Genomic DNA, 21596 nt, shown 5'->3' on the forward strand with positions numbered 1-21596 from the left:
AGATGAAAGCGTAGACGGAGATGCGATGCGGTGCTGGCGGGCGCGCGAGCGGAACAAGCGCCCGTGCGATCATTGACGTGTCGCGACGTGTAGAGCGTGACCGTTACATCCTCACGGTTGAACTTCTACGGCGACTACTGCTCATGCAAGGGATTCCAGAAGAATGTAGAGGAATGGAGGATAAGAAAGGGTCAGGGAAAGCGGGAGCAATATGTACTCATGATGGGTGTGTTAGAGTTGCTGACCAGACAAGTACAACAAATGCACTGAACAACGATGCACTGATTTCGAATCGACCGCAAGTAAACGCTGTGATAACTATGACTATGATACATCTATCCATCCGTCCTTGTCCAGAATCTGCGTGCAGTATAATGTCTCTGGCCTATGCCACGCGCGTCATGCCTTTTCCCGATCCTTCGCGCTCGCAAATCCCATCCCCTCAATCCCACTCAATCGTATCCATCCCTATCGACTCCGCCGTCACATGCGACGTAAATACGACATTGCTATCGTGCGTGATGGCGAGCGTGCTGCTCCGCTGAGTGCCGGTGGTGGGGAAGCGCGCTCGCCGGTGCCCGGTCTCGTGCAGGTGGAAGATGAGGTGGGAGAGGACGGAGAGGGAGACGCTGCGGAGCATTTGGAACCATGCGTTAGAGAGGTCAAAGGATGGGAAGAAGCAGGGAGGCTTAGAGGACGAGGAGAAACTACGTACCAGCTCGAGAAGCCTGCTAAGCAGCCTTGAAGGTATTCCTAGGAGGTCGAGTCAGTTCACGCTCGAAGCGAGACGGAAGAGATGACATACGTTGGCGAACTGATTAAAGATCGTCAACGAGAGGCTAGTTGAGTAGCGAGGTAAACTCACATAAAAGGTCATGATATTCCCGAGATTGCAGAGCCCCATAACGCTGCAAACATCGATCAGCCTCCCACCAGTTAAACTTTCACCCCACATCAGATAACACTTACACAAAATAAAAGGCCCCCTCTCGCACAATCACCCTAAGCAGTGGCTCCGGCACCTGCCTACACAACGAGCGACCTCGGAAGCTTTGATAGACAGTGAGGACGAGCATGGTGCAGTCGTACGCGAGGAGGCCTTCCCAGGCGGCCGCGAGGCCTGTGTGATAGTGGCATACGTTAGGGAGTAATGGGGATCTGTGGCACTCCATCCCAACGTACGAATCATGGATCCCCTCGTTGCAAGCCGGTGGCAGGATGGAATATCTGGCGCTTGCCAGGTGATTTGGTCGGATACGGCCCACTGTAAGCGCATATCAGAATCATGTCTTCGGGGGTGATGAGGGCAACGACGAACCGAAGCCAGTCCCAGCAGCCCCGCAGCGATAGCAAGCATGAAGGTTAGAACCTTCTTACTGCGGCTGTACAACGCGTATACGCGCATGGTGAGTAGGACTGGAGGATGTCAGCGAGGATAGGATGCGGCGAATTCGAAGCGCAAGACTTACTGCAAACACCGATCTGGTTGATGACAATTACTGTACTGTGGAACGTGGAATAGATAGAGCAGCTGAGAGGGGGACTGGTGAGTGGGAGGGAAGACGAAGCCAGCGCCACAAAGGACTTACTCCTGTAGGTAGAGGGAGAGGTTAGGGTGAGCATAGCGGCGGTAGGACGGGAGGGGGCGTACAAAGCGATCCCGAGGCACATCTTGCATAGCGGTGATGACAACATTGGCGACGAAAGCGAAGTATCGATTGAGAAGGAACACGATGGAACCGAAGGTACGCCATGTAGGCCATATATACTTGACTTCAGAGCCTGCGTCCCTCTCAGTGAGCATGCTGAAATGGTTGAACGAAGGGGGAACGCACCGAAGGTCAATATGTGGTCATAGATCAGGATGGCTTGAAAACACGATCAGCTTCGAAAGCAGAGACCACCGTCGATCCACCTACTTAACGCCACGGTCTGAAGTCGATGGGACAAAGCTCTGGTAAGTATCGATCAGCATGAATGCCTCCGCCCCGAGAACTGATCGAGGAACGCACACATGGCTCAGAGCTTCCGCCGCGGCACCGTCCATGCTCGCCTCAGCGGTGGCGCAGAGACCTTTGCGCCAAAGGCTTCCTAGGACGCCGTGCTGTACGAAGATCGAGGCAGGAAACAAGAGAGGCGCTGACGCACACGACTCGTCCCCCGCGCGCCGTGGGAAGGGGCACCAACGGACGGACTGGACCGCCAACATCGCGACTGCGACTCGGAACTGCGATTCGCGGGCGTGTGGCTGACGAAGCGGGCCCATCAGCCGCCGCGCAACTTTGTGATCTCCTGCGAGGCACCATCGGGGGAGCCGCTCGCGTTCCGTCGAATCATCAAGCGTCTATCTCGCTCGAGTTGCTGGCGATAGAGTTAGTGACGTGAAGGCCAACGTTATGCGCGCGAGTCGTCGCATGAAGGGGGAGCCCCACATTCAATGGAGAATGGGTGTAAGCGGGGGACCAGGGACTTCAACAAGCTTCCATAGTGCCCTGCGGGGGATTTCCATGACGCACAGAATCATCGTGGGCCGTATCGAGGAAGAAAATCACGGATGATGTGGTGGCCAAGGGTGGGTTATCGCAAAGGCGAGCCGCAAGCCGCAATGATGATGCCAGAGTCTAGACAAACACAGTTCGCGCCGAATTCAGCTTTCCAAGGTGTCAGATATGGCCCTAACAAACATCGTGGTAGCCGTCGAAGAGCAGCAAGCCCTGCGAAGCTCGCCACATTGAAATCGTATGTCAGGCGAACGTCGAGGTCAAGTTCAACTTGAGACTTTGGTTCCGATCAAAAGGATCATTGCAATCACGCGAGCAGCTTATTTCCCCACCAAAGTTCGAACCCTGCGATGGAGCTGAATGAGGAAATCAAGAAGACATCGAAGTCCCCAACCGTCTGCAGAGGGAACCGCTGAATCTTAGCACGCTGCCGGACCTCCACTACAGTAGGTAGATTACTTACGTTGCGTTCGACTCGAGTAGAATCTAATCACACCAAAAATCGTAGACGTCGTCGCAAGCAACGACACTTCAAGAAACATTTATACGAGACACCAGCTCAACACTATATACAGCACACGACTCGGAGGAGTGCACACGGTGCACCCTCGCCGCGCGTAGAATACATACACGAGAAAGGACGAAGGAAAGAATTAAAAATACAACAAGATGTGTGGATGCCTCTTGCGTGAAAACATGTCGACAGTGGAACAAGAGGCCGGTGGCTAGCACGCGGCCAGGAGGTATGGATCCCTGCCATCCGGCAGGTATGGCGGCCGTCCAGAGCAGAGGAAGTCGTACTCGCAGAGGAGAGCCAACTCGCAGAGGGGGGCCAACTCGCAGAGGGGAGCCAACTCGTAGAGGGGAGCCAACTCGCAGAGAAGGGATCCAACCCGTGAAGTTAAAACCCCTCTCTGTCCGGAACAGTGGGAGACGTGTCGTGAGACGGCGCAGCCGCTGGTCATGACGGGTATCGTCTCGTCGTGAGCGAGCATGCGCACGCGCGTGCCGAAGGGTGGAGAGAGGAGAAGAGAAGGGGGAAGAAGTGGAGGGGAAGGGGAGAATCGCTAAGCGCCTACGCTTGCGTCGCCCCCGCGACGAACGCATTGAAGTTATACGTCTTCGGATTCGCCTCGAACGTAAACTCCGGCTTGAGCTGCACCGTGTCCACCCCGTCGCGCACGATAGCGCCCTCCATGCCCTCGCCCGCCGCAAGCGGCACCGCCAGGCGCGTCAGGCCCGCGGGCACATCGAAGCTCTGCCCATTCAGCGTCACCGTCGCCGGCGCGCCCGTCATCGCCACCGCCCACACCGCGTCCTCCGTGAGCTCGAAGTTCGTCGGCGGGCCGACGGGGTCCGCGGCCTGCGCCTTGGCGGCGTGCGGCCGCGCCCACATGATCAGCTTGTCCTTCTCGATGGCGGGGAAGGACCCGGTCTTGAAGGCGGTCGCGTAGTACTGCGTCATGTCGAGCCACGCGGTGTGGTTGAAGCCGTCGACCCAGGCGTTGGACTTGGGCTGCGCGCCCTTGATGGGGCCGAGGTAGTGCGACTCGCCGTAGTCGTTCCAGGTGAGGAGCTGGACGATGTCGAAGTTGTCGCGCGAGGCGATGAGGTTCTCCCAGCGGTTCGAGTAGAGGTGCTGGTCGGAGAGGTAGAGGAACTAGGAGAGAGGTCAGCAGAGGTATGAAGGGAACGGAACAGCGAACTCACGTTCTTGTTGAAGGAGTCCTTTCCGTAATGAGTGAAGAACCACGGAGACGCAGACGCCATGTAGGTGCGCTTGCTACCGTCGCGCTTGTTGCCCGAAAGCGAGTTCAGGCTCTGGAGATGCTTCTCGTCGGTGTCGAGAGAGCCTAGGAGCGGCCCAAGGGCATTTGAGAGACCGCCAAGGAGACTGGTAAAGCTCGTCCCATCGACAGTTGCGTTTCCAGCGACCGAGGACGCAAGGTTGGAAACCACCTTGGCACCCGACAAGATCGACTGCGCCGACTGGGTAGTAACCTCGATCGGCCAGGCAGAGTTCCACTATAACCGCCCTCATCAGCTTGTTCTTCATATGAAGACCACGCACAACTCACGTTGAAGTCACCATCCATGATGTCTGCAAATTGCAAGAACTGCGCCGGGTCGACGAAGAAGGACGGCACGAAGTGAATCTTGCCTGCGAGCTCGGGGTGCTGGTAGAACTGGCTCTTCCAGCCGTCAGCAACGCTACCCTGCCCGAAGTTGCACGTCTCGCCGGAGAAGGTGGACACGAAGACGCGGTCGTTGAGCTTCAGCTGGTTCGGGTGGTCGGCGAACTTGTTGACGAGGGCGCGGAGCTTAGAGGCGCTGTCGGCGGAGTTGCAGGGCCAGACGCTGGATGAGGGAGGTGTCAGATTGGGTTGGAGACGACAAGTTGGCATCAGATACGCACGTCATGTCAAGGGAAAGGAAGAGCTTGAAGTTGTTGCCTGCCTCCTGCGCTGCCTGATAGCTATCAAACTATCAGCAAAGTTCTATGCCCAGCAATCGAAGAAGCACTCACGCATCCGCAACACGCTCGGGCTGCCAGTCATCCGTGCCCATGTTCAGCGCAAAACCATCAATTCCAGATGCAGACGCGAGCGCAATGTCGTCAGCCCAATCGCCCTGAGTGTAAGGATAGACGTTCCTGATGACATGTCAGCCAGCAGCCCTGTCGGACGAGAGCCGCTCTACGCACCCAATCATATGGTGAGCGACGACAAGTTTGTCACCCGTGTTGCCAGGGGTCGTCGACGAGGCGGTAGGGGCTGCTGAGCCCGCAGTGTTGCTGGCGGATCCCGAAGACGCGGCGGCAGGAGCCGAAGAGGCTGTCGCGCTCGCGCTAGAAGGAGCCGAGGGTTGCGACGCGCTAGTGGGGACAGACGCGGCGGGGGTTGATACGGTCATGGACGTGGCGGAGGACGCGGGGGCGGACGGGGAGGTGAAGATGGCGGAGGTCAAGGGGAGGGAAATCGATGGCAATCGAACGTCCGCGGGAGCGTCCGAGGGCGTGCATGGCGAGCGCCTGTGGTGGTGTGCGCGGCGGCTATGCGAGACGGGTGCGCCTTCAGCGAGCGTGATGAGGAGCGCGAGCGCGGCGGTGAACAGGAAGGAGTGCATGGTGAAGGAGTGCGAGCGCGGCGCGTCGAGTCCTCGTAAAGAACGTTGAAAAGAGGGGAATGTGCGAGGCGCAGCCTACGCGACCCGGAGACTCGTGGTGAGGGAGCGGGAAGAGGAAGGACGCGTCTGTGGTCGACCGCCCGGGTTATATAGACCGCGAACGCCGTGGAGCTCCCTCCGTGCCTTGCAACCAAATCGAACAATAACGCCACACGGCACGTGACTCACAATCATTGTTCACCTTTTTGGGACAATGGACTCGGGCCGTCCATGTGAAGACCATTGTGGCGTGGAAAACATACGAAAATTGGCTACTTCTTGACTTCCAAGTATGTTGAAAACAACGCCTACAGAGCAAACAAGCAAAGCAGAGTCTCCAACCCTCGGTCAGGGTCGCCGGCTCGTGCAATCCATTACGGCACAGCCACGACGGAGATGCATGCCACCGACGTACGCCCGCTGGCAACAAGTCGGTTGCGCTGGCGCACACGCGCTTCTGTCAAGAAGTACTAGATATGGCCATACGTATCAAGAGCGTCCACTGGCAGGAGCCAAAGTGTGATCCAGCGGAAGGGTCATGTCAGCGTCCTGTTCCCTCTCCGACAAGAGTATACGAATAGGTTCGTATTCCCCAAAATCGTTGTCGAGTATGTTCGTAGAGGTCCCTTTCATGGCCCGACTTCCTCCAAATTGACGCGCTCACTTATCCGACACCTGGAGGCCTCGGTACGGCGTTCTCGGGGTGTTGCCCGTGGCGCGACCGCCCTCCCTTCCTCCGCAGGAACCGCACCTCTTCATCTCGCGTCGCCCCTGCTGTCAGACCCCGCGCGCCTTCGGTCAACCCCGTTGCTACAGGAGAGCCCGTTGCTGCACTTTTTTTCGTGTCCCGTTGCTGCATTTAATCCTATATTACCTCAGTCGATGCCATTGCTCCAGTTGCTGCGCCAGCTGGAACATATGCGTTGTTTACGCCCGCGCCATCCGCCCCGTCCCCTCCCCCAGACTGCCCGACGGATCAAACATCCCCGCTGTCAGCCCCCTCCTACCTCTTCACAGGCTTCCCCCTCCTCAAGCAGCACAACACGGCGTAGAGGGGGACGTTGTCAATGTTGTGGCCCAGCCGGCGGATGGCGCTCAAGGCCCGCGCGGAGCTGTCATTCAAGCCGTTCATATTGGCGTCGTAATAGGTGACCCATCGGCCTTGCGATATAGTTCAGTCGATAAGGACGGTCGCCCTCAGAATGGAAGAACAAAAGAGAGTAGATTGTCACGCAGGATGAATTCGACCGTCGCAGACGCGAAAGCCATACTAGTGGAGCTGCACAAGTGTTCGCTAGAATGATACACGACGAGGACAAGAATGATAGACTAGCACAGGGAGGCATGGAGTACGCGCCTGTTCAAATTTGAATCCTGCGCGTCCGATAGTGGCTGCAGATTAGTGCAGGTTGAGCGCGGTAGTCTTCGATTGAGGCGGCGGTCGCAAACGCTACGAAAAGGAGAGGGGGGCGGAGGGAAAGGGCGTCTCGAGAATTGGATAGTCGCAGAGAAGCAGTGAAAGGTGAGATAGGAGAAAAGTGGAAAGAGAAAAAGGAGACATGGGAGGGGGGAGGGGGAGAGAGAGGGGAGAGATCGGAGAGAGATGAGTTTGGGTCACGACCTCATCGTCGACAAGAGCGCTCAGACCAGGGAAGACCCATCCATAGCATGGTCCCTGCAGCTTGTGAGGTTCTGGACGTGATAGGTATACCAAGTGAGCTGCTTGATAATACTGTTTGCGAAACACAGGGGGTTACCAACAAGGAGCGCCACCGTCTTAAAAACACTTGTCATGCCGTGCGCGGAAGGACCTGTAACAGTCGATAGCAGCAAAAGTGCACGAATTGAGGCCCTTCAAACAGCTATGGAAGACAAATGGCAATTCCATTTTGTGCAAGTATAGATGGCCGTTGAGAGCAAAACGAAGCAACCTTGGCTGGACGCGTGGGAGCTCGGCAACGGCCGCAGAGTGATGGGAGAGTCGGGTGACCGGTCCCCCTGCGCCGCTACTGCTTGCTCTCGCCGACCTCATCGTTGCACGCAACATGGAGGCCCTCTTCTTCAACGTACGCCGCAGCGACAGCGAGTATCTACTGCTCTTTATTGACATCGGTTCCGTGTAGGTCGATAATGGGTTCTTGGAGGGCATTGTCAGAGGATTCAAGGCGGGCGTCCTGACCCAGAGCCATTATGCCAACCTCACGCAATGCGACACGCTGGAGGGTGCGTACATATACATCTCACGCAGAGAAGTAAACTGACACTCAGGCGCAGACTTCCGCACCCAATTGAGTGCGACCGACTATGGCAACTTCCTCGCAAACGAGCCGCTCCCCCTCTCCACATCCACCATCGCGGACAAGGCGACGCAGATCCTCGTCGACCAGTTCAACTACCTCAGGAGCAACGCAGTCGAGCCGCTCTCGAAGTTCCTGGACTACATCACGTGCGTGTGCGCGCTTCGCCCTGCGCGACCCCACTGACATAGCATCGCGCAGGTACGCGTACATGATCGACAATGTTGTCCTGCTCATTACTGGTACCCTTCATGAACGCGACACGCACGAGTTGCTGGAAAGGTGCCATCCCCTCGGTGTGTTCGACACCATGCCGGCGCTATGCGTAGCCACCAACGTCGAGGAGTTATACCAGAGTGTACTGGTCGAGACACCGCTCGGTGCGTCCCCAATCCCCAATCCCCTCGCCCGCCCTCGCTTTCCCACTCACCCGTACATCAGCCCCCTATTTCCGCGACTGCCTCTCCGCCGCCGACATGGACGACCTCAACATCGAGATCATCCGCAACACCGTCTACAAGGCCTACCTCGAGGACTTCCACCGCTTCTGCGCGACGCTCGACGGCCCCACGCGCGACGTCATGCACGCCATCCTCTCCTTCGAGGCCGACCGCCGCACGGTCAACATCACCATCAACTCCTTCGGCACCGAGCTCTCCAAGGAGCAGCGCGCGAAGCTCTTCCCCGCGATCGGCCGCCTCTTCCCCGAGGGGAACAACCAGCTCGCGAAGGCGGACGACATCGACCAGGTGCGCGCCGCGTGCGAGAGCGTGAGCGAGTACCGCGCGTTCTTCCAGGACCAGGCGGGCGCGGCGGCGAACGGCGGGGACGACCTCGGCGCGGCGTCGCAGCTGGAGGACAGGTTCTTCCACACGGAGGTGCACCTGAACAAGCAGGCGTTCCTGCAGCAGTTCCAGTACGGCGTGTTCTACGCGTACTTAAAGCTGAAGGAGCAGGAGATCAGGAATATCACCTGGATCGCGGAGTGCATCGCCCAGGATGCAAGGGACAGGATTAATGACTTTATACCCATCTTCTGAGCGGTGTCGTAGGTGTAGCACGTCGTGTATCCCTGGAGTATGACATTGGCAAGGACGTATAGGATACTACCTTGCGGCGCGACAGTGAGAGTCCTTTCTTGCAATTGGCTGCAAACTCCTGCCAACGAACACGCAATCTTTTGTTAGAGTGCTACTTCCTCGGCGCTTCAGTGGGCCCAAAAAAGCAAAAGGAAGCCTCGCGACTTGTCAGTAGCAGGATTCGAACCTGCGGCTTCTCGGAGTTACTGGTTCGAATCCTGTGGATCCTTCCCTTCCACAACGAGATGATTTCACCCCTAATCGATACCGACCATAAGCAGTAATGCAGCGCATGCGGTATACGACCCAACTGCTCACACGAGTTACAGTGAGAAACTACTTCGGTAACTTAGTGCACAAGTAGATCTTGGGCACGGACCCCCACACCTGCCGGTAGATGGCACTGAACCACCAGTGGCAAACTTTAGGGTGTACCGCAGCGGACCCACAACGTCTTGCGCGTTCGCATATTATCCGCGCATGGTAATGTTCCTGTTCTCTAGGCTCAATCTATCTGTCTGGAGCTGACATTGCTGTCCATGTTGAGCGCTCGTACTCGTACCCACCCAGGATGCATGATAGTCCAGACGGAGGCGGATGTCCCTCTCTCGCATGGCCGTCCAACAGCATGTCCAAACACACGCAAGCAAGGATGACTCACCCTCTACGTCACTATATTCCATCCACATTCGCCATCGTCGAAGTCAGCCTGAGGTCCTTCAAAGAAACCATGCATTTCCATAGTAAGGAATCCTTCCTCAACGTACAGGTCCCCGTATCGCAGCGTAATGTTACAATTCCGTCAAGCATGGTGGTGGGAGAGAAAAGCATGGAGGGATGCGACACACAGTACAGGGCGGCGCACACACAATGGAAGAATGCGCACACACGACGGGGGAAGGCGAACATGCAACGGGGGAAGGCGCACACACTAGTGGAGGGGGGCGAACACGCAACCACAGGCCTGCCCGTACTCGATACGTATAGAGACAACAGCGCGACGACGCGAAGCCGCGCGGGCAGGTCTGGAACTATAGACTAGGTGGGCGAGTAAGGTACAGGGATGGGTCATGCGTCGTGTGCATCCCGTGGTCGTGAGCTGGCCAGCCAGCGCCTAATCCCCGCCGACCTCGACCGCGGGCTGAGCGACGGGCGACTTGGGCGGTTCGTCGTCGGGTTTGGGCGCAGTGTCGTCGAGCTTGGGCGGCGCGTCGTCGAGAGCGCGGCCGCTCTCCTTGTTGATGGGACTCGTGGGGTTCGTGGGCGAGGTGGACAGGCCGTTGTTGTGCCCGTTGCCGGAGGGGGACGAGGCGTGAGGGATGCTGGGCGGCGGGTCAGCAAACAAGCACCGGTGTAACAGGACAACGCGGCGGGTAACGCGGGCAGCGGAAATGAAGGGGGCGCATCGAAGACCCGCCCGAAGCACGTAAACACAACGAAGTGCAATATACACCGCGAAAAGGCATGAGATGGTATGCGATCGGACTCACTTCTCGGGGTTGGGGATCGCCGTACCGACGGTGCTCTGCGGGGCTACGCCAGCCTTCGACAGCGCGTAGTCGCCCGAGTCGAAGTACTTGCGGTCCTGCGAAAACGCGGGATAAGCACCCTCTCCACACCCGAGACATGTGGCGCGCGCACCTTCTGCATCTTCATCAGCACGTTCTTGTGCGTCGGCAGCTTGCCATACTTGGCGAACAGCTGCTTTTCCTGCTCGGAAAAGCCCTGCAGACGACATCGTCAGTCTCAATCCGCGCTTTAGGATGCACAACACGCACGCTGGTGTCGATCTTCTTCAGCTTGGCCGGATGCATGCTGTTAGTTCCCCTTGATTGACGATGGCTCCCTCAGGGATGCGCGCCTAGGCGGCGAAAGAAGATGTGAAGAGACGCGGGAAAGCGGAAACGGATCGCGAGATGGGATGGCGGGTCGCGATATTCAAGGTCGAGAGACTTGGTCGACGTGATGAGCACGGGGCGTTATAAAGGGCGGAGCGCAGTCGGAGTTTTAACTGACGTCGTCCTGCCAGATGGGGAACGCCGACCTCCACACTGCTGGGCATAGCATCATCACCCTTCCTCTTTCCCTCTTCACTCTCACCTTCACCGCCACCACAAACACGCCTCTCCCCGCCTAACGTCGACCTGCTCAGGACCCAGTTCGCGTCTTGCCTCGCTGACCTCATCTGCTCCCGCCGCCTTCATCCACGCTCCCCTCCGCTCTGCCCGCGCTGGCCGAGCGGGGCGTCACTTCAGGCTGCGGCTTTCGACGGTGCTGTCGAGCCTGCATCTGATCTCGCCCTAGACGACCCGCATCCCCGCGTCGCGCCCGTTCCCAAGCCCGACTTCAAGCTCGGGTCTCAGGCTTTTTGGTGAGCACCTCGCGCTTGGGCGCATTTCTCATTCACTGACGGACGAGAGTTCATCAGCAGTCACTTATGCAGACAAAAAGCGCACAATAGGAATAGATTATGGACTAGTACAAGTACTCACATGTAGATAGACTTAATGCAATCCTTTTTCCTGCACGAAATGAGTGAAAAGTGCGAAAGGCCTGCGGCCATGCACAAGGAGGTGGGGAACGGAAGGGAAGGGGAATGCACGACACGACGACCTAGGGCCCGTCGTCGGCCGTCGTCGCAGCTCCTCGTCGACTTTGAGCTCGCTCGTGAGGGGTGCGGCAGGTACACAAGGCTGCGCCTTGTCCCCTTTCCTCCTTCTTTCGTGAGCTCAACGATTTTTGATTCGTCTACCTACGTCCAGTACACGACTACTGTACCTACCAGAAGCTACCTACCAGCTTCCCCGCCGCTTCCCCCGTTGAAAGGGGCTGTAAGCGCCGAGGGGAATGTCCCCTCCCCCTCCTTCTCCCCCTTCCTCCTCTCCCCCTTCCTCCTCTCCCTTTCCTTCGTTCATTCCCTCGTCAGAGCGCTCGCGGAAGCGCTCGTATCCGAGCTCAAGCGCCTGGATCTGATGAGACAGATGAGTATGGGGCGAGTAGAAGCGAAGGGGGTGAAGGGTGGGGTGGGGGCTTACCTGTAACTCCCTCCCCCTTCACCTCCTCGCATTCGCAGCGCGCTGAGTCGCGTCGTCGCGTCGTAGTGTTCTGTATATAATCAGCACGACGGAGCGAGTCAGATACAAGGGAAAGGGAGAAAGAAAGAGGGGAGGAGGGGGGAGAGACGAAGGGAGACGGGCCTTCTCCCCTCCCTCGCCCCTCCCTCTCCCTCTCCCTCTCCCTCTCCCCCTCCCCCTCCCTCTCCATCTCCCCTCTACCTCCTCCCCCCTCAAGCTCCTTCTTGATGACCTTGCCGAAGCGGTCCGAGGCAAACGATCCTGAGACAGATGAGTATGGGGTCAGAGGCGAAGGGAAGGTGGGTGCACACCTTCGGCTTCCTCCCTCTTTGCTGTCTGAGCGCGTCCTCGCTCTTGAAGCGCGTTTTCGAAGCGCAGTAAGCGTCCTCGTTCTCGAAGCGCGGCAAGCGTCCTCGCTCTTGAAGCGCGGCGATTCGCGTCGCGTCGTCGTGCTCTTTGTGTTGCCAGCGCGAGATTGTGTTTGAGAGACGAGGGGACGAGGGGGAGAAGGGGTGGTGGGCGGGGGAGTAGAGCGAAGGAAAGGGAGGGTGAAGGGAGTGAGGGAGGATGGTGTAGAGCGAGGGGAAAGGACGTGGGACGAAGGTGAAGGAAATGAACGCGAGGGGAAGGGGATAAGCGCGAGGGGGGAGGGGATGAGCGCGAGGGGCAAGGGAGCGGAGCGAGGGTGAGCGGAATGCGCTCTCGTTGAATTCGAAGCGCTTCTTCGTCGTCCTCTGGCGCTTCAGGCAGTCAGGCATCTGTAGGATAAGAGTCAGGCAGCTGTATACAGGAGAGATGCGCAAGCGCGAGGCGATGGGAGGGGGAGGGAAGGGAAGGGAAGGGAAACGAAGCGCTGGGCGATTACTCACCGAGAAATTCGTATACTTGCTTAGAATACAAGACGTCGGCCTTGGGGACGAAGCGCAGGTAGAAGCGCTTTCGGAGTTGTCTCTCCTTCGCCGCCCCCGCACGCTTCGACGCCTACAGCAGAGTGGTAAGCGATTGGAAAAAGCGATGAGAAGGATGACTTACCAATACTGCTTGAGAGCGCCTGAAGAGGTCAATTCTGAATCTCTTGACGAAGCACATCTTGGCCGATATGCTTGGGCGGCTGGAAGCGCAAGGTAGGCGCGCTTGAAGCACGTCGTTATCAATGTCTTGAGGGATGCTATGGGCGAAGCGCTGCGAGTGGATGAGCAATCGAGTCGAAGGGGACAACTGGAAGCATACCTCAATTCTTCAGGAAGCCGGCAAGGGAGAGGGGTGGGGGCTTGGGCACATCATGTATAGTATGTACTTCATCGTTCTATATGCAGACCTCATGTTAGAATGCGCGGGATGGGGTTTAGGGTCAGAAACTCACCGTACCGCGTACCGGCATAGTTTCCCCCGCCGTGGATCGTGGGGACGGCGTGCGTGGGGGTGGGTTCGCGTGGAGGTTCAGCGCGACGGCGGGCACGCAGGGGGTGCGGCAACATAAATCCCGAATGACAGGGTCAGCGTCGACGCACAGAATCGGCGGGGACGTCACTCACCTTCGTTCCCTCGCGCTGGCAGCGTTTCTTCGCCCAACGGCATCTACCCGTCTACTCCAGCCGTGCCGCGGCCCCCCAACGTACATCCCCGCGTTCTGAACCGTCTACCTACGCTCTGTACTTCCCCGCGTGTCTCGCCAAGTCGTCCCTGTGCTCATTTCTCGCGTGGCCTGATTTCGTGTTGACAGCGGCTCGCCCTCTGTCGTCGACGCGTTGACGGACGGACGAAGACCTCTCGTCCAGAGATATCTTGCATGCTCGGTCCGTCGTGCGGCCGCGAGATCGCCCACCCTGCCGCCTCGCGCGCCAGCACATCTGCGAAATGGTCAGCGAGATGCTCGGAGGAAAAGAGCAATACGTACATGAGCCTTCGCAATACTCACTTGGTGACCCCGCGCATGCCTCTGGCGGTCGTGGGGGTCGCGTAAAGACGCTGAGCAAGTGGTTAGCCGACGCTTCGAGTCATCGGGACGGGTCGGGCGAGGAGAATGTAGTCTGAAGCTGTTTTACTCACCTCAGGACGCGCAGGGACGCGGCGAGCAGCGGGCTGGCGCATTTCAGCATGTTCCGCGTCGTCCAACACCTCCAGAATCTGATGGTCGATGCGCAAAGTCAGTACGAAATTAGCAAGCGTCGTGACTTGTCAAGAGCGGCACATACCTGAATTTCCGCAGCTATCGCCGCCCTAGGAGCCCCGCGCATGCCTCCTGCGGTTGGGGGGTCGCGTGAGGTCGCTATAAAGCTGGTCATTCGGCGCCTTCTGTGCGACGATGAGGTCGAGCGAGGGGAATCGAAGTCGATGGGTTCTGCTCACCTCGGGGACCATGACGCCGTCGTGGGCGTTCAGCCGCGCTGCGCTGCGTATCGACGTTTTTGCAGCATGTCCCACGTCTTGGGACACCTTCACACCCTGACGGCGACCCTTCAAAGTCAATGCACGGTCAGCGAGCGGCTCGGATTACCAAGAGCGGCACATACCTGAATTTCGCCTCTATCACCCTAGGGCCGCTCGCAGGCCTCCGGCGGTTCTCCCGTCGCATAATGACGCTCTACAAAGGGTTAGTAAGCGTTTCCTCGGTCTCAGAATAATGCTGACAGTCCTACTCACCTCATTGACCCCGAGAACCTGACCAAGACTCAATGGCTTGGGGATCAAGCGCCGCTCGAGGACCTGACAGCGGCCACGTATACAGTCAGCACGACCTTCAGATAATAAGGTGGAGACGCGATACTCACCCTAGTATTCGCACGCAGGCCTCCGGCGGTTTGAGGGTCGCGCGAATTTGCCGGGACGGGCCGTATCCCATCGCCGCATCGCACTTGCATGTCAAGGTCGTAATAACGGCGCGTGGCGTCGTCGGGTCCTGTACAGAGGGTGCCCTTTGGGGAGCTAAGCTGGCGTGATGCGGGGGCAAGGAGATGGCCGCGGACTTGCGCTCTAGCTGGATTGAATATTATCGCTGCGACGATACAGATGGATTAGGTCAGTAAGTGGCAGTCTAGTGTGTATGTCGGCGTCAACGCACCTCGGTCACCAGATCCTTCGCCTGACAGCACTTCTGCGTTTGCGCAGCAACCGGCCAGGTGCTGATCGGTGTCCTAATCGACAATCTCGGGCGTTCTGACAAGGGCAAAATTCGATAAGCGCGAAACGAGGGCGAGTAAAGACAGCAAAACTCACCTGTACAAGTCGGCATACGTTGCGAGCTTTGTCGTCGGCGTCGTGAGGCGTGCTGGCGGCGTCGCAGGCATGGTGGTGGGAAGCAAGATGGTCAGTGACATGTGTCGTAACGAACTGTATTGACTTACGGGATGTGTGACGGCGACGAGTTCATGGGCTGCGCATCGGCTGGGTAGTCGGAGCGCCGGCTATGCGATGCGGTCAGTAGACGGCGGGCGAAGGCAGGAAAGGCTAGGACGATCAGCATAATTAATTCGCGTTGTCGGAGATGGATAGTAGAGGGAAATGGAAAGTGCTAAGGAGCAATGAATACACTCGCAATGCTTCGAGGCGCACCAATTCTGGCGCTCGAAGTCGATAGCCCCATGTCGTAGGAAGGGTCAGAAAAGCATTGTATAGCTATCGGAAGGACTTGCGACTTACCACGAGGCGCCACGAACCCGAATAAAACGGCTGAAATGCACAAATCAGCGCAGTATTGTAATGAGGTGTAATGCGACCTTACCTGCGCTATTGGCGATGCCTTGCAGAGCGTGGGACGAGTCTAACGAGAGGTAGAAGGCCTGTAGTCGAGTATTCAGTAAAAGGGGGGCAGTTTGCACTGATAGCGAACCGGAAAGTGATGAAAGCAGACTTACTAAAGTCGAGATGCAGCGCTTCGTCAAGAGATTCAGAAGAAGCGCATGGAGTGAGGGTGTGTAGAGAGGGATAGAGAGCGAGGCGTACGAGGGAAGGATGGGAAGAGTGAGGTAGAAGAGAGGAGAGGGAGGTAGAGGAGGGAGGGGAAGTGAGGAAAGCAGCCAACTCACCCTGCTCTTTATACGAGTCCGAGGGGCGCACGGACTCTGCAAACATTGCCACGTCTTCCCCTTGATGCCCCACCACTGCCCTAAGCAATTTCCGCCCCATTGTCAGCCGGATATTCCTTACCGCCTCGCCCTCCTCCCGCTAAGACAGAGCGGCGCATATTCCGCGCTTCTCTTCGAAATCCAGGAGTCCGCGCTCAGAAGTCGCCGCGTTTCGATCATTACAAATGATCAGACCCTGAGTGATCGGTGTTGAAAAGTGGACTCCGCGCCGGTGGAAGTTTGGAGGCAAGGCGAGGCGGTAGGAGCGGAGGTAGCAGACCAAGGAATCGGATGTCGGGGAGGAAAAGAAAGACAGGGAGGCAGACTACTTAGTCGAACAAACAGGGGCTGGGTAAATTCGAGCCCCCCGACGCCGAGGTGAAGGTGCAGCTGCCCAGCCAAGTCGGAAGAGCGCCACTGAGGATATAACACGATTTACGAGAGGAAAAGAGAGAGGGAGTGCGCCAGAACTCTTGAGGAGGGTCGCCACGTCGTCCCCACTCACTTCGTGTGTCCCGCTCGGGTCTTAGAGACGATGAGCAGAGACTTCAAAAGGCGCCGTGATGGTGGAAAGTGAGTTTGCCGCATAAGGCAGGCTTTCAGCCACCCGCGAGAACGAGCGCGGAAAGCCCGTCCGACTCCGCCTCGCGGGACCCTGACATGACTGAGGTCCCTGCTACGCTCGTTGATGCGCTGTGAACGTCGTGCCCGGTGCAGCATTGCAAGCATGGCGCAAAGTACACTGATTTTCATTGTTAGCATAAATTCCAATGCCGCGCTGAGGGCCGCTTGCCTGCATCAAAGTTCCGCCGCTAGGGCAGTCGCTGAAGCTCCGTGCTCCATTGATCTGAAGCTCGAGTGTTGACGTCGAGCGTTGGGAGAATGCAGTCGGGGCGAAATCTGGAAGTATGTCAATGAAGCGTACTTCCCATTGTCTTACGGTACTCGGGAATAGCAGAGACGATGCTCGCATGATGGGGGAGTACTCACCGTCGACTGGGGGCGCGCGGCAAGACGAGACCGCGAAGCTGTCTGCCACGAGCTGAACGGGGAACTCATACACTTGAGCTGATTTTCCCCGCTCGAAGCCCAGGACGTGCCCGGTTCTTATCACAGGCACATGGGGCTTGACCTACGTTCCTTACAGGTCAGTCACACTCCTTCTCAGGCATTAGACGCGCGTTGGCGCTTCCGACTCGCGCGTCTCATTCCCGCCGGCTCGGTTGGCTGCCGCTGGACTCTTTGAGAACGGCGCGGGGGAAGGTCTTCGAACTTCTGTGATTGGTGAGTTCTGGCTCGTACCTTCCTCCCCCTTCGCCTTTGGGTTGTCCGCCTCTCCGCGCTGAGGTCTTCGTGGCTTATCTGATCTTATCTCGACGCGGGGGTCGCTACGCGCAAGTTGGTGGATTTTGGTGTACTCTCTGTGTATTGGGTACGGATGGGCGTCGATATGGTCGTAGTAGCGGTAGGTATGCGTATCTAGGGTGTTGGCGTCGTAGGTGGCCGGAGGACGGTGGTGGACGCATGAAACAAGAGTCGTTTTTGACGTCTCTCGTCGGATTCGAACGCGGCGGCTCATCGGCGCGGCTCCCCGTGGATTGCTGATCGCGCCGCCGACGCGATGAGCGTCTTGCTTCCAACCGTCGTGCGCGACGCCCCACCTTTGGGAATGGGTCCGGGGTGTTCAGTACGTTGTCTGCTATGCTCTACTAACCACGAACTCACGATTCACTCAGTGTCTATCTTGCTATCTCTCTTTCTCAATGGCTCATGAGTTGCCCACGACTTAAGCTCATCCTTGCTAGGTTTCTCGCCATTCGAAAGGCTTGACGGACTCGCACCCTGCTCCCTAGTATCCTTCTAGATCCTGTAGACTATGGGTGGCTTTCTGTCTTACTATTGAGTGTTTGAATAATCTACACTCATGAGTTTCGAGTCTCGAGTCTTGATGAGCAGCTTGCCATCTCGAGCTCGCTGCAAGCAACCCCACCGCTGGAGAATTCAGCCGAGGGCCTCACGGTGTAGAGCGCCCGAACAGGAAGGTCCTGTAGGCGGACACAAATGCTGAGTTGATGGGTTCGGGCTCAGGGTCCCGCGCCACAGACGGGGATCACGGCACTTGCCGTATGTTTCGTCACATTGTCACCTCCGTCTTATTACTTCCTGACCTCCGTCTACCCACTTCCTGCCTCCGTCCACCTCCCTGCTTGCTGTCTCTGCTTTATCTGACCCTCGACTGTGCTCTTTGTGCTTGCCCAACAACCTGTGAGCACAGTCAGCAGCTGCCTTCAAGCAAGATCAGCAAGAGGAAGAGGACGACACCTTTGTGCTCGCATGCACAGAGCACAGGCGAGCACCGACACCGAGCGAGCATGGGGTGAGAGCGGACCCGGGATGACGACGGCGAGAACGAGCAAGCGAGCGAGGCAAGCAGGGGCCGATCCGAGCGCAGGACCGGGCGAGCGGCGAGCCAGAGAGCACGAGCGAGGCCTCCGAGGAGCCTGTCTAAGTCAGACAGGACCACGGTGCGTACTTACTCACCTCCGCAATGCAACACACACTTACTGCCACATATGTGGCCCTTCTCCCGAGCACGCGAAGCACGGCAATCTACAATATACTCGATGAGCTCAAGATCATCACAAGCACACAAGCATGCTCGGAGGACGACAGCGATGCCTCGAGCACCCTCAATGACCCCGAGAACAAGGTGTGCAGGTTATCAAACAATTGAATTCCTATTTACTCACAAATCGTGTAGACTACGTCTCTGTTCTCCACGGACTCGACCGACAACTCGCGAGCTCAAGATCAGCTCATCGCGCACTCGAAGTCGCGGAAGACCGAGCGCGGACGTGTCGCGTGGTGAGTTCGAGCTCACCAAGGGACACATCCGATTCCGGTCCGCTGCGAGGCCGAGCGCGCGCGCCATCCGACAAGCTCGAGAGCAACGAGGGTGAGCCTAAGCTCATCACGATGCGCCCGAGCTAATCACCGTGTTCCCAGCGCCACCGCAGCAATCCCGAGCCAACGACGACGCTCGCGAGTTCAAAACAACCTCCCGGCGCTCAGCACGCCTTCCCAAGCGCATCGCGACCTCCCCGACCCCAATTCGCCGCTCCCGCCCCGACCTTATCTCTCCCACCCCGACCTTATTTATCCCGCCCCAACCTGGGCAATCGCCAGCCCATCGCGCCATCCTAAGCCCCACGCGACGACCCCGAGCTCAACGCGCCACCTCCGAGCTCAACGCGTCGCTCCCAACTCAAGACGACACCCCACGAGCACGCACAAGCGCGTCTCGTGCCCGCCTCATCCCCATCCTTCCCGGCTCCGCCCACGGCGCGATAATTCGCCGTCGCGCGTTCAATCTGCGAGTAAGTGATCATTCGGGCTGTCTCGACCGTGTCAGCTAACATATTCCCCAAAGCGAGCTTACCGCGTGGCGCTCGACGCCACTCCGTCGCTTTCGGCAACCTCAGGACACGCCGGCACCTGTCGAGGTAAATCAGCGATGTGCACGCTCGGTGAGTGGCAGCCCCCTCGGCTCGGCAGACGCTGACTCGGCCACAGCGCCCTCCCCCCGCCTCGCCTCCGGACCCTTTCCCGACCTCCCCCTCGGCTCGTCCTCACCCAAACACGGGCGGGGAAGAGAGGGGGAGGAAGGGGGAGGGGAAGGAGGGAGGGGAGGGAGAAGGAGGGGGGAGGGGTACTTACCAGAGCCAAAGTAGCATAGTGATGGGATGAAAAACGCGCAGCTTAACCGCTCGCTCCGCTGGCGGACGTGCGCTAGCGCGCAGAGGGGGGATGGAGCTCTGGGCCGCGCGAAAAAACGGGGGTTTCGGGAATTGCCGAACAGTCTCGAGGGGGGAGGGGGCGGGGCCGGTGGTAGGGTAGGGCGCGGGCAGGTCTGGAACTATAGACTAGGTGGGCGAGTAAGGTACAGGGATGGGTCAGAAGCCTGCGCGATCCGACGCGCAAGCTCCGGCGTCGTGTGTGCGTCCCATGGTCGTGAGCTGGCCAGCCAGCGCCTAATCGCCGCCGACCTCGACCGCGGGCTGGGAGACGGGCGACTTGGGCGGTTCGTCGTCGGGTTTGGGCGCAGCGTCGTCGAGCTTGGGCGGCGCGTCGTCGAGAGCGCGGCCGCTCTCCTTGTTGATGGGGCTCGTGGGGTTCGTGGGCGAGGTGGACAGGCCGTTGTTGTGCCCGTTGCCGGAGGGGGACGAGGCGTGAGGGATGCTGGGCGGCGGGTCAGCAAACAAGCACCGGTGTAACAGGACAACGCGGCGAGTAGCATGGGCAGCGGAGATGAAGGGGGCGCGGTAGGAATACATCGAAGACCCGCCCGAAGCACGTAAACACAATAGACCGTATCTGAAGCGGCGGACAAGCAGTTCGAAGGTTGTTAACCTCGTTTGTCAGAAACAAGCTGTGGATGTTCAGAAACTCGGCGGGCGGGCGTTCACACGGTAACGTCAGGTATCCCTGGGCGCAAACAGGCGCTGCTGCCCGCCAACCCAGGGCTCCAACGCGAGTTCCAAACTCTTTGCGAACGTCGCTGGTCGAGTTTCTAAACACCGTGGAGTGTTTTCTGTTTTGAGTTTCGCCGCCTCAAATACGGTCTGATGAAGGGCAAGATACACCGCGAAAAGGCATGAGATGGTATGCGATCGGACTCACTTCTCGGGGTTGGGGATCGCCGTACCGACGGTGCTCTGCGGGGCTACGCCGGCCTTCGACAGCGCGTAGTCGCCCGAGTCAAAGTACTTGCGGTCCTGCGAAAACGCGGGATGAGCACCCTCTCCACACCCGAGACATGTGGCGCGCGCACCTTCTGCATCTTCATCAGCACGTTCTTGTGCGTCGGCAGCTTGCCATACTTGGCGAACAGCTGCTTTTCCTGCTCGGAAAAGCCCTGCAGACGCCATCGTCAGCCTCGATCCGCGCTATGCGGATGGCAGCACGCACACTGGTGTCGATCTTCTTCAGCTTGGCCGGATGCATGCTGTTAGTTCCCCTTGATTGACGATGGCTCCCTCAGGGATGCGCGCCTAGGCGGCGAAAGAAGATGTGAAGAGACGCGGGAAAGCGGAAACGGATCGCGAGATGGGATGGCGGGTCGCGATATTCAAGGTCGAGAGACTTGGTCGCCGTGATGAGCACGGGGCATTATAAAGGGCGGAGCGCAGTCGGAGTTTTAACTGACGTCGTCCTGCCAGATGGGGAACGCCGGTGGCGGTGCTGGGCTCTGTTCGACTTTCACACTTCTTCGTGTCGAATATTATATGGTCACTCCCTGGACTTTGGCGCTGCTTCGAGGCCGTCTGCTGTCTCCCCCGGCCATCACTTATACTCACCTACTCGGTCTGCCAGCAAACAGGCCCTCACGCTCCCCAGTCACACGCTCAGCCTCGCA

At 58.3% G+C, this 21596-nt stretch overlaps 4 protein-coding genes and 1 non-coding gene across 5 annotated transcripts; 1 reads left to right on the plus strand and 4 right to left on the minus strand.

Annotated features, from left to right (window-relative positions):
• Window positions 1-442: 442 nt before the first annotated feature.
• Window positions 443-1678, minus strand: SCHCODRAFT_02493200 (uncharacterized protein; the record flags this gene model as incomplete). Its single annotated transcript, XM_003034333.1, has 8 exons — window positions 443-629; window positions 716-753; window positions 866-908; window positions 970-1120; window positions 1183-1264; window positions 1319-1416; window positions 1470-1504; window positions 1590-1678. The coding sequence occupies 8 exons, from the start codon at window positions 1676-1678 to the stop codon at window positions 443-445; spliced, it is 723 nt and encodes a 240-aa protein (XP_003034379.1).
• Window positions 1679-3576: 1898 nt separating this feature from the next.
• SCHCODRAFT_02664270 (glycoside hydrolase family 71 protein) lies at window positions 3577-5414 on the minus strand (the record flags this gene model as incomplete). Its single annotated transcript, XM_003034334.1, has 6 exons — window positions 3577-4161; window positions 4212-4526; window positions 4580-4859; window positions 4918-4977; window positions 5029-5154; window positions 5206-5414. The coding sequence occupies 6 exons, from the start codon at window positions 5412-5414 to the stop codon at window positions 3577-3579; spliced, it is 1575 nt and encodes a 524-aa protein (XP_003034380.1).
• Window positions 5415-7683: 2269 nt separating this feature from the next.
• SCHCODRAFT_02614937 (ATPase, V0 complex, subunit D) lies at window positions 7684-9087 on the plus strand. The gene is made up of 5 exons (XM_003033755.2): window positions 7684-7732; window positions 7790-7889; window positions 7941-8112; window positions 8165-8343; window positions 8405-9087. The coding sequence occupies exons 1-5, from the start codon at window positions 7712-7714 to the stop codon at window positions 9001-9003; spliced, it is 1071 nt and encodes a 356-aa protein (XP_003033801.1). The 5' UTR covers window positions 7684-7711; the 3' UTR covers window positions 9004-9087.
• A 121-nt stretch (window positions 9088-9208) lies between these two features.
• On the minus strand, window positions 9209-9314 carry SCHCODRAFT_t52. The gene has a single exon. It is a non-coding gene; the product is annotated as a tRNA-His (tRNA).
• A 386-nt stretch (window positions 9315-9700) lies between these two features.
• SCHCODRAFT_02614939 (uncharacterized protein) lies at window positions 9701-21306 on the minus strand. Its single transcript, XM_050344686.1, has 4 exons — window positions 21149-21306; window positions 21012-21095; window positions 10533-10627; window positions 9701-10364 (listed from the first exon to the last, which is right to left on the minus strand). Exons 1-4 carry the CDS (start codon window positions 21182-21184, stop codon window positions 10157-10159), a joined length of 423 nt encoding a protein of 140 aa, XP_050201641.1. The 5' UTR covers window positions 21185-21306; the 3' UTR covers window positions 9701-10156.
• Window positions 21307-21596: the final 290 nt, after the last annotated feature.

Source organism: Schizophyllum commune (genome assembly GCF_000143185.2).
Source record: "Schizophyllum commune H4-8 unplaced genomic scaffold SCHCOscaffold_3, whole genome shotgun sequence".
Taxonomy (NCBI): domain Eukaryota; kingdom Fungi; phylum Basidiomycota; class Agaricomycetes; order Agaricales; family Schizophyllaceae; genus Schizophyllum; species Schizophyllum commune.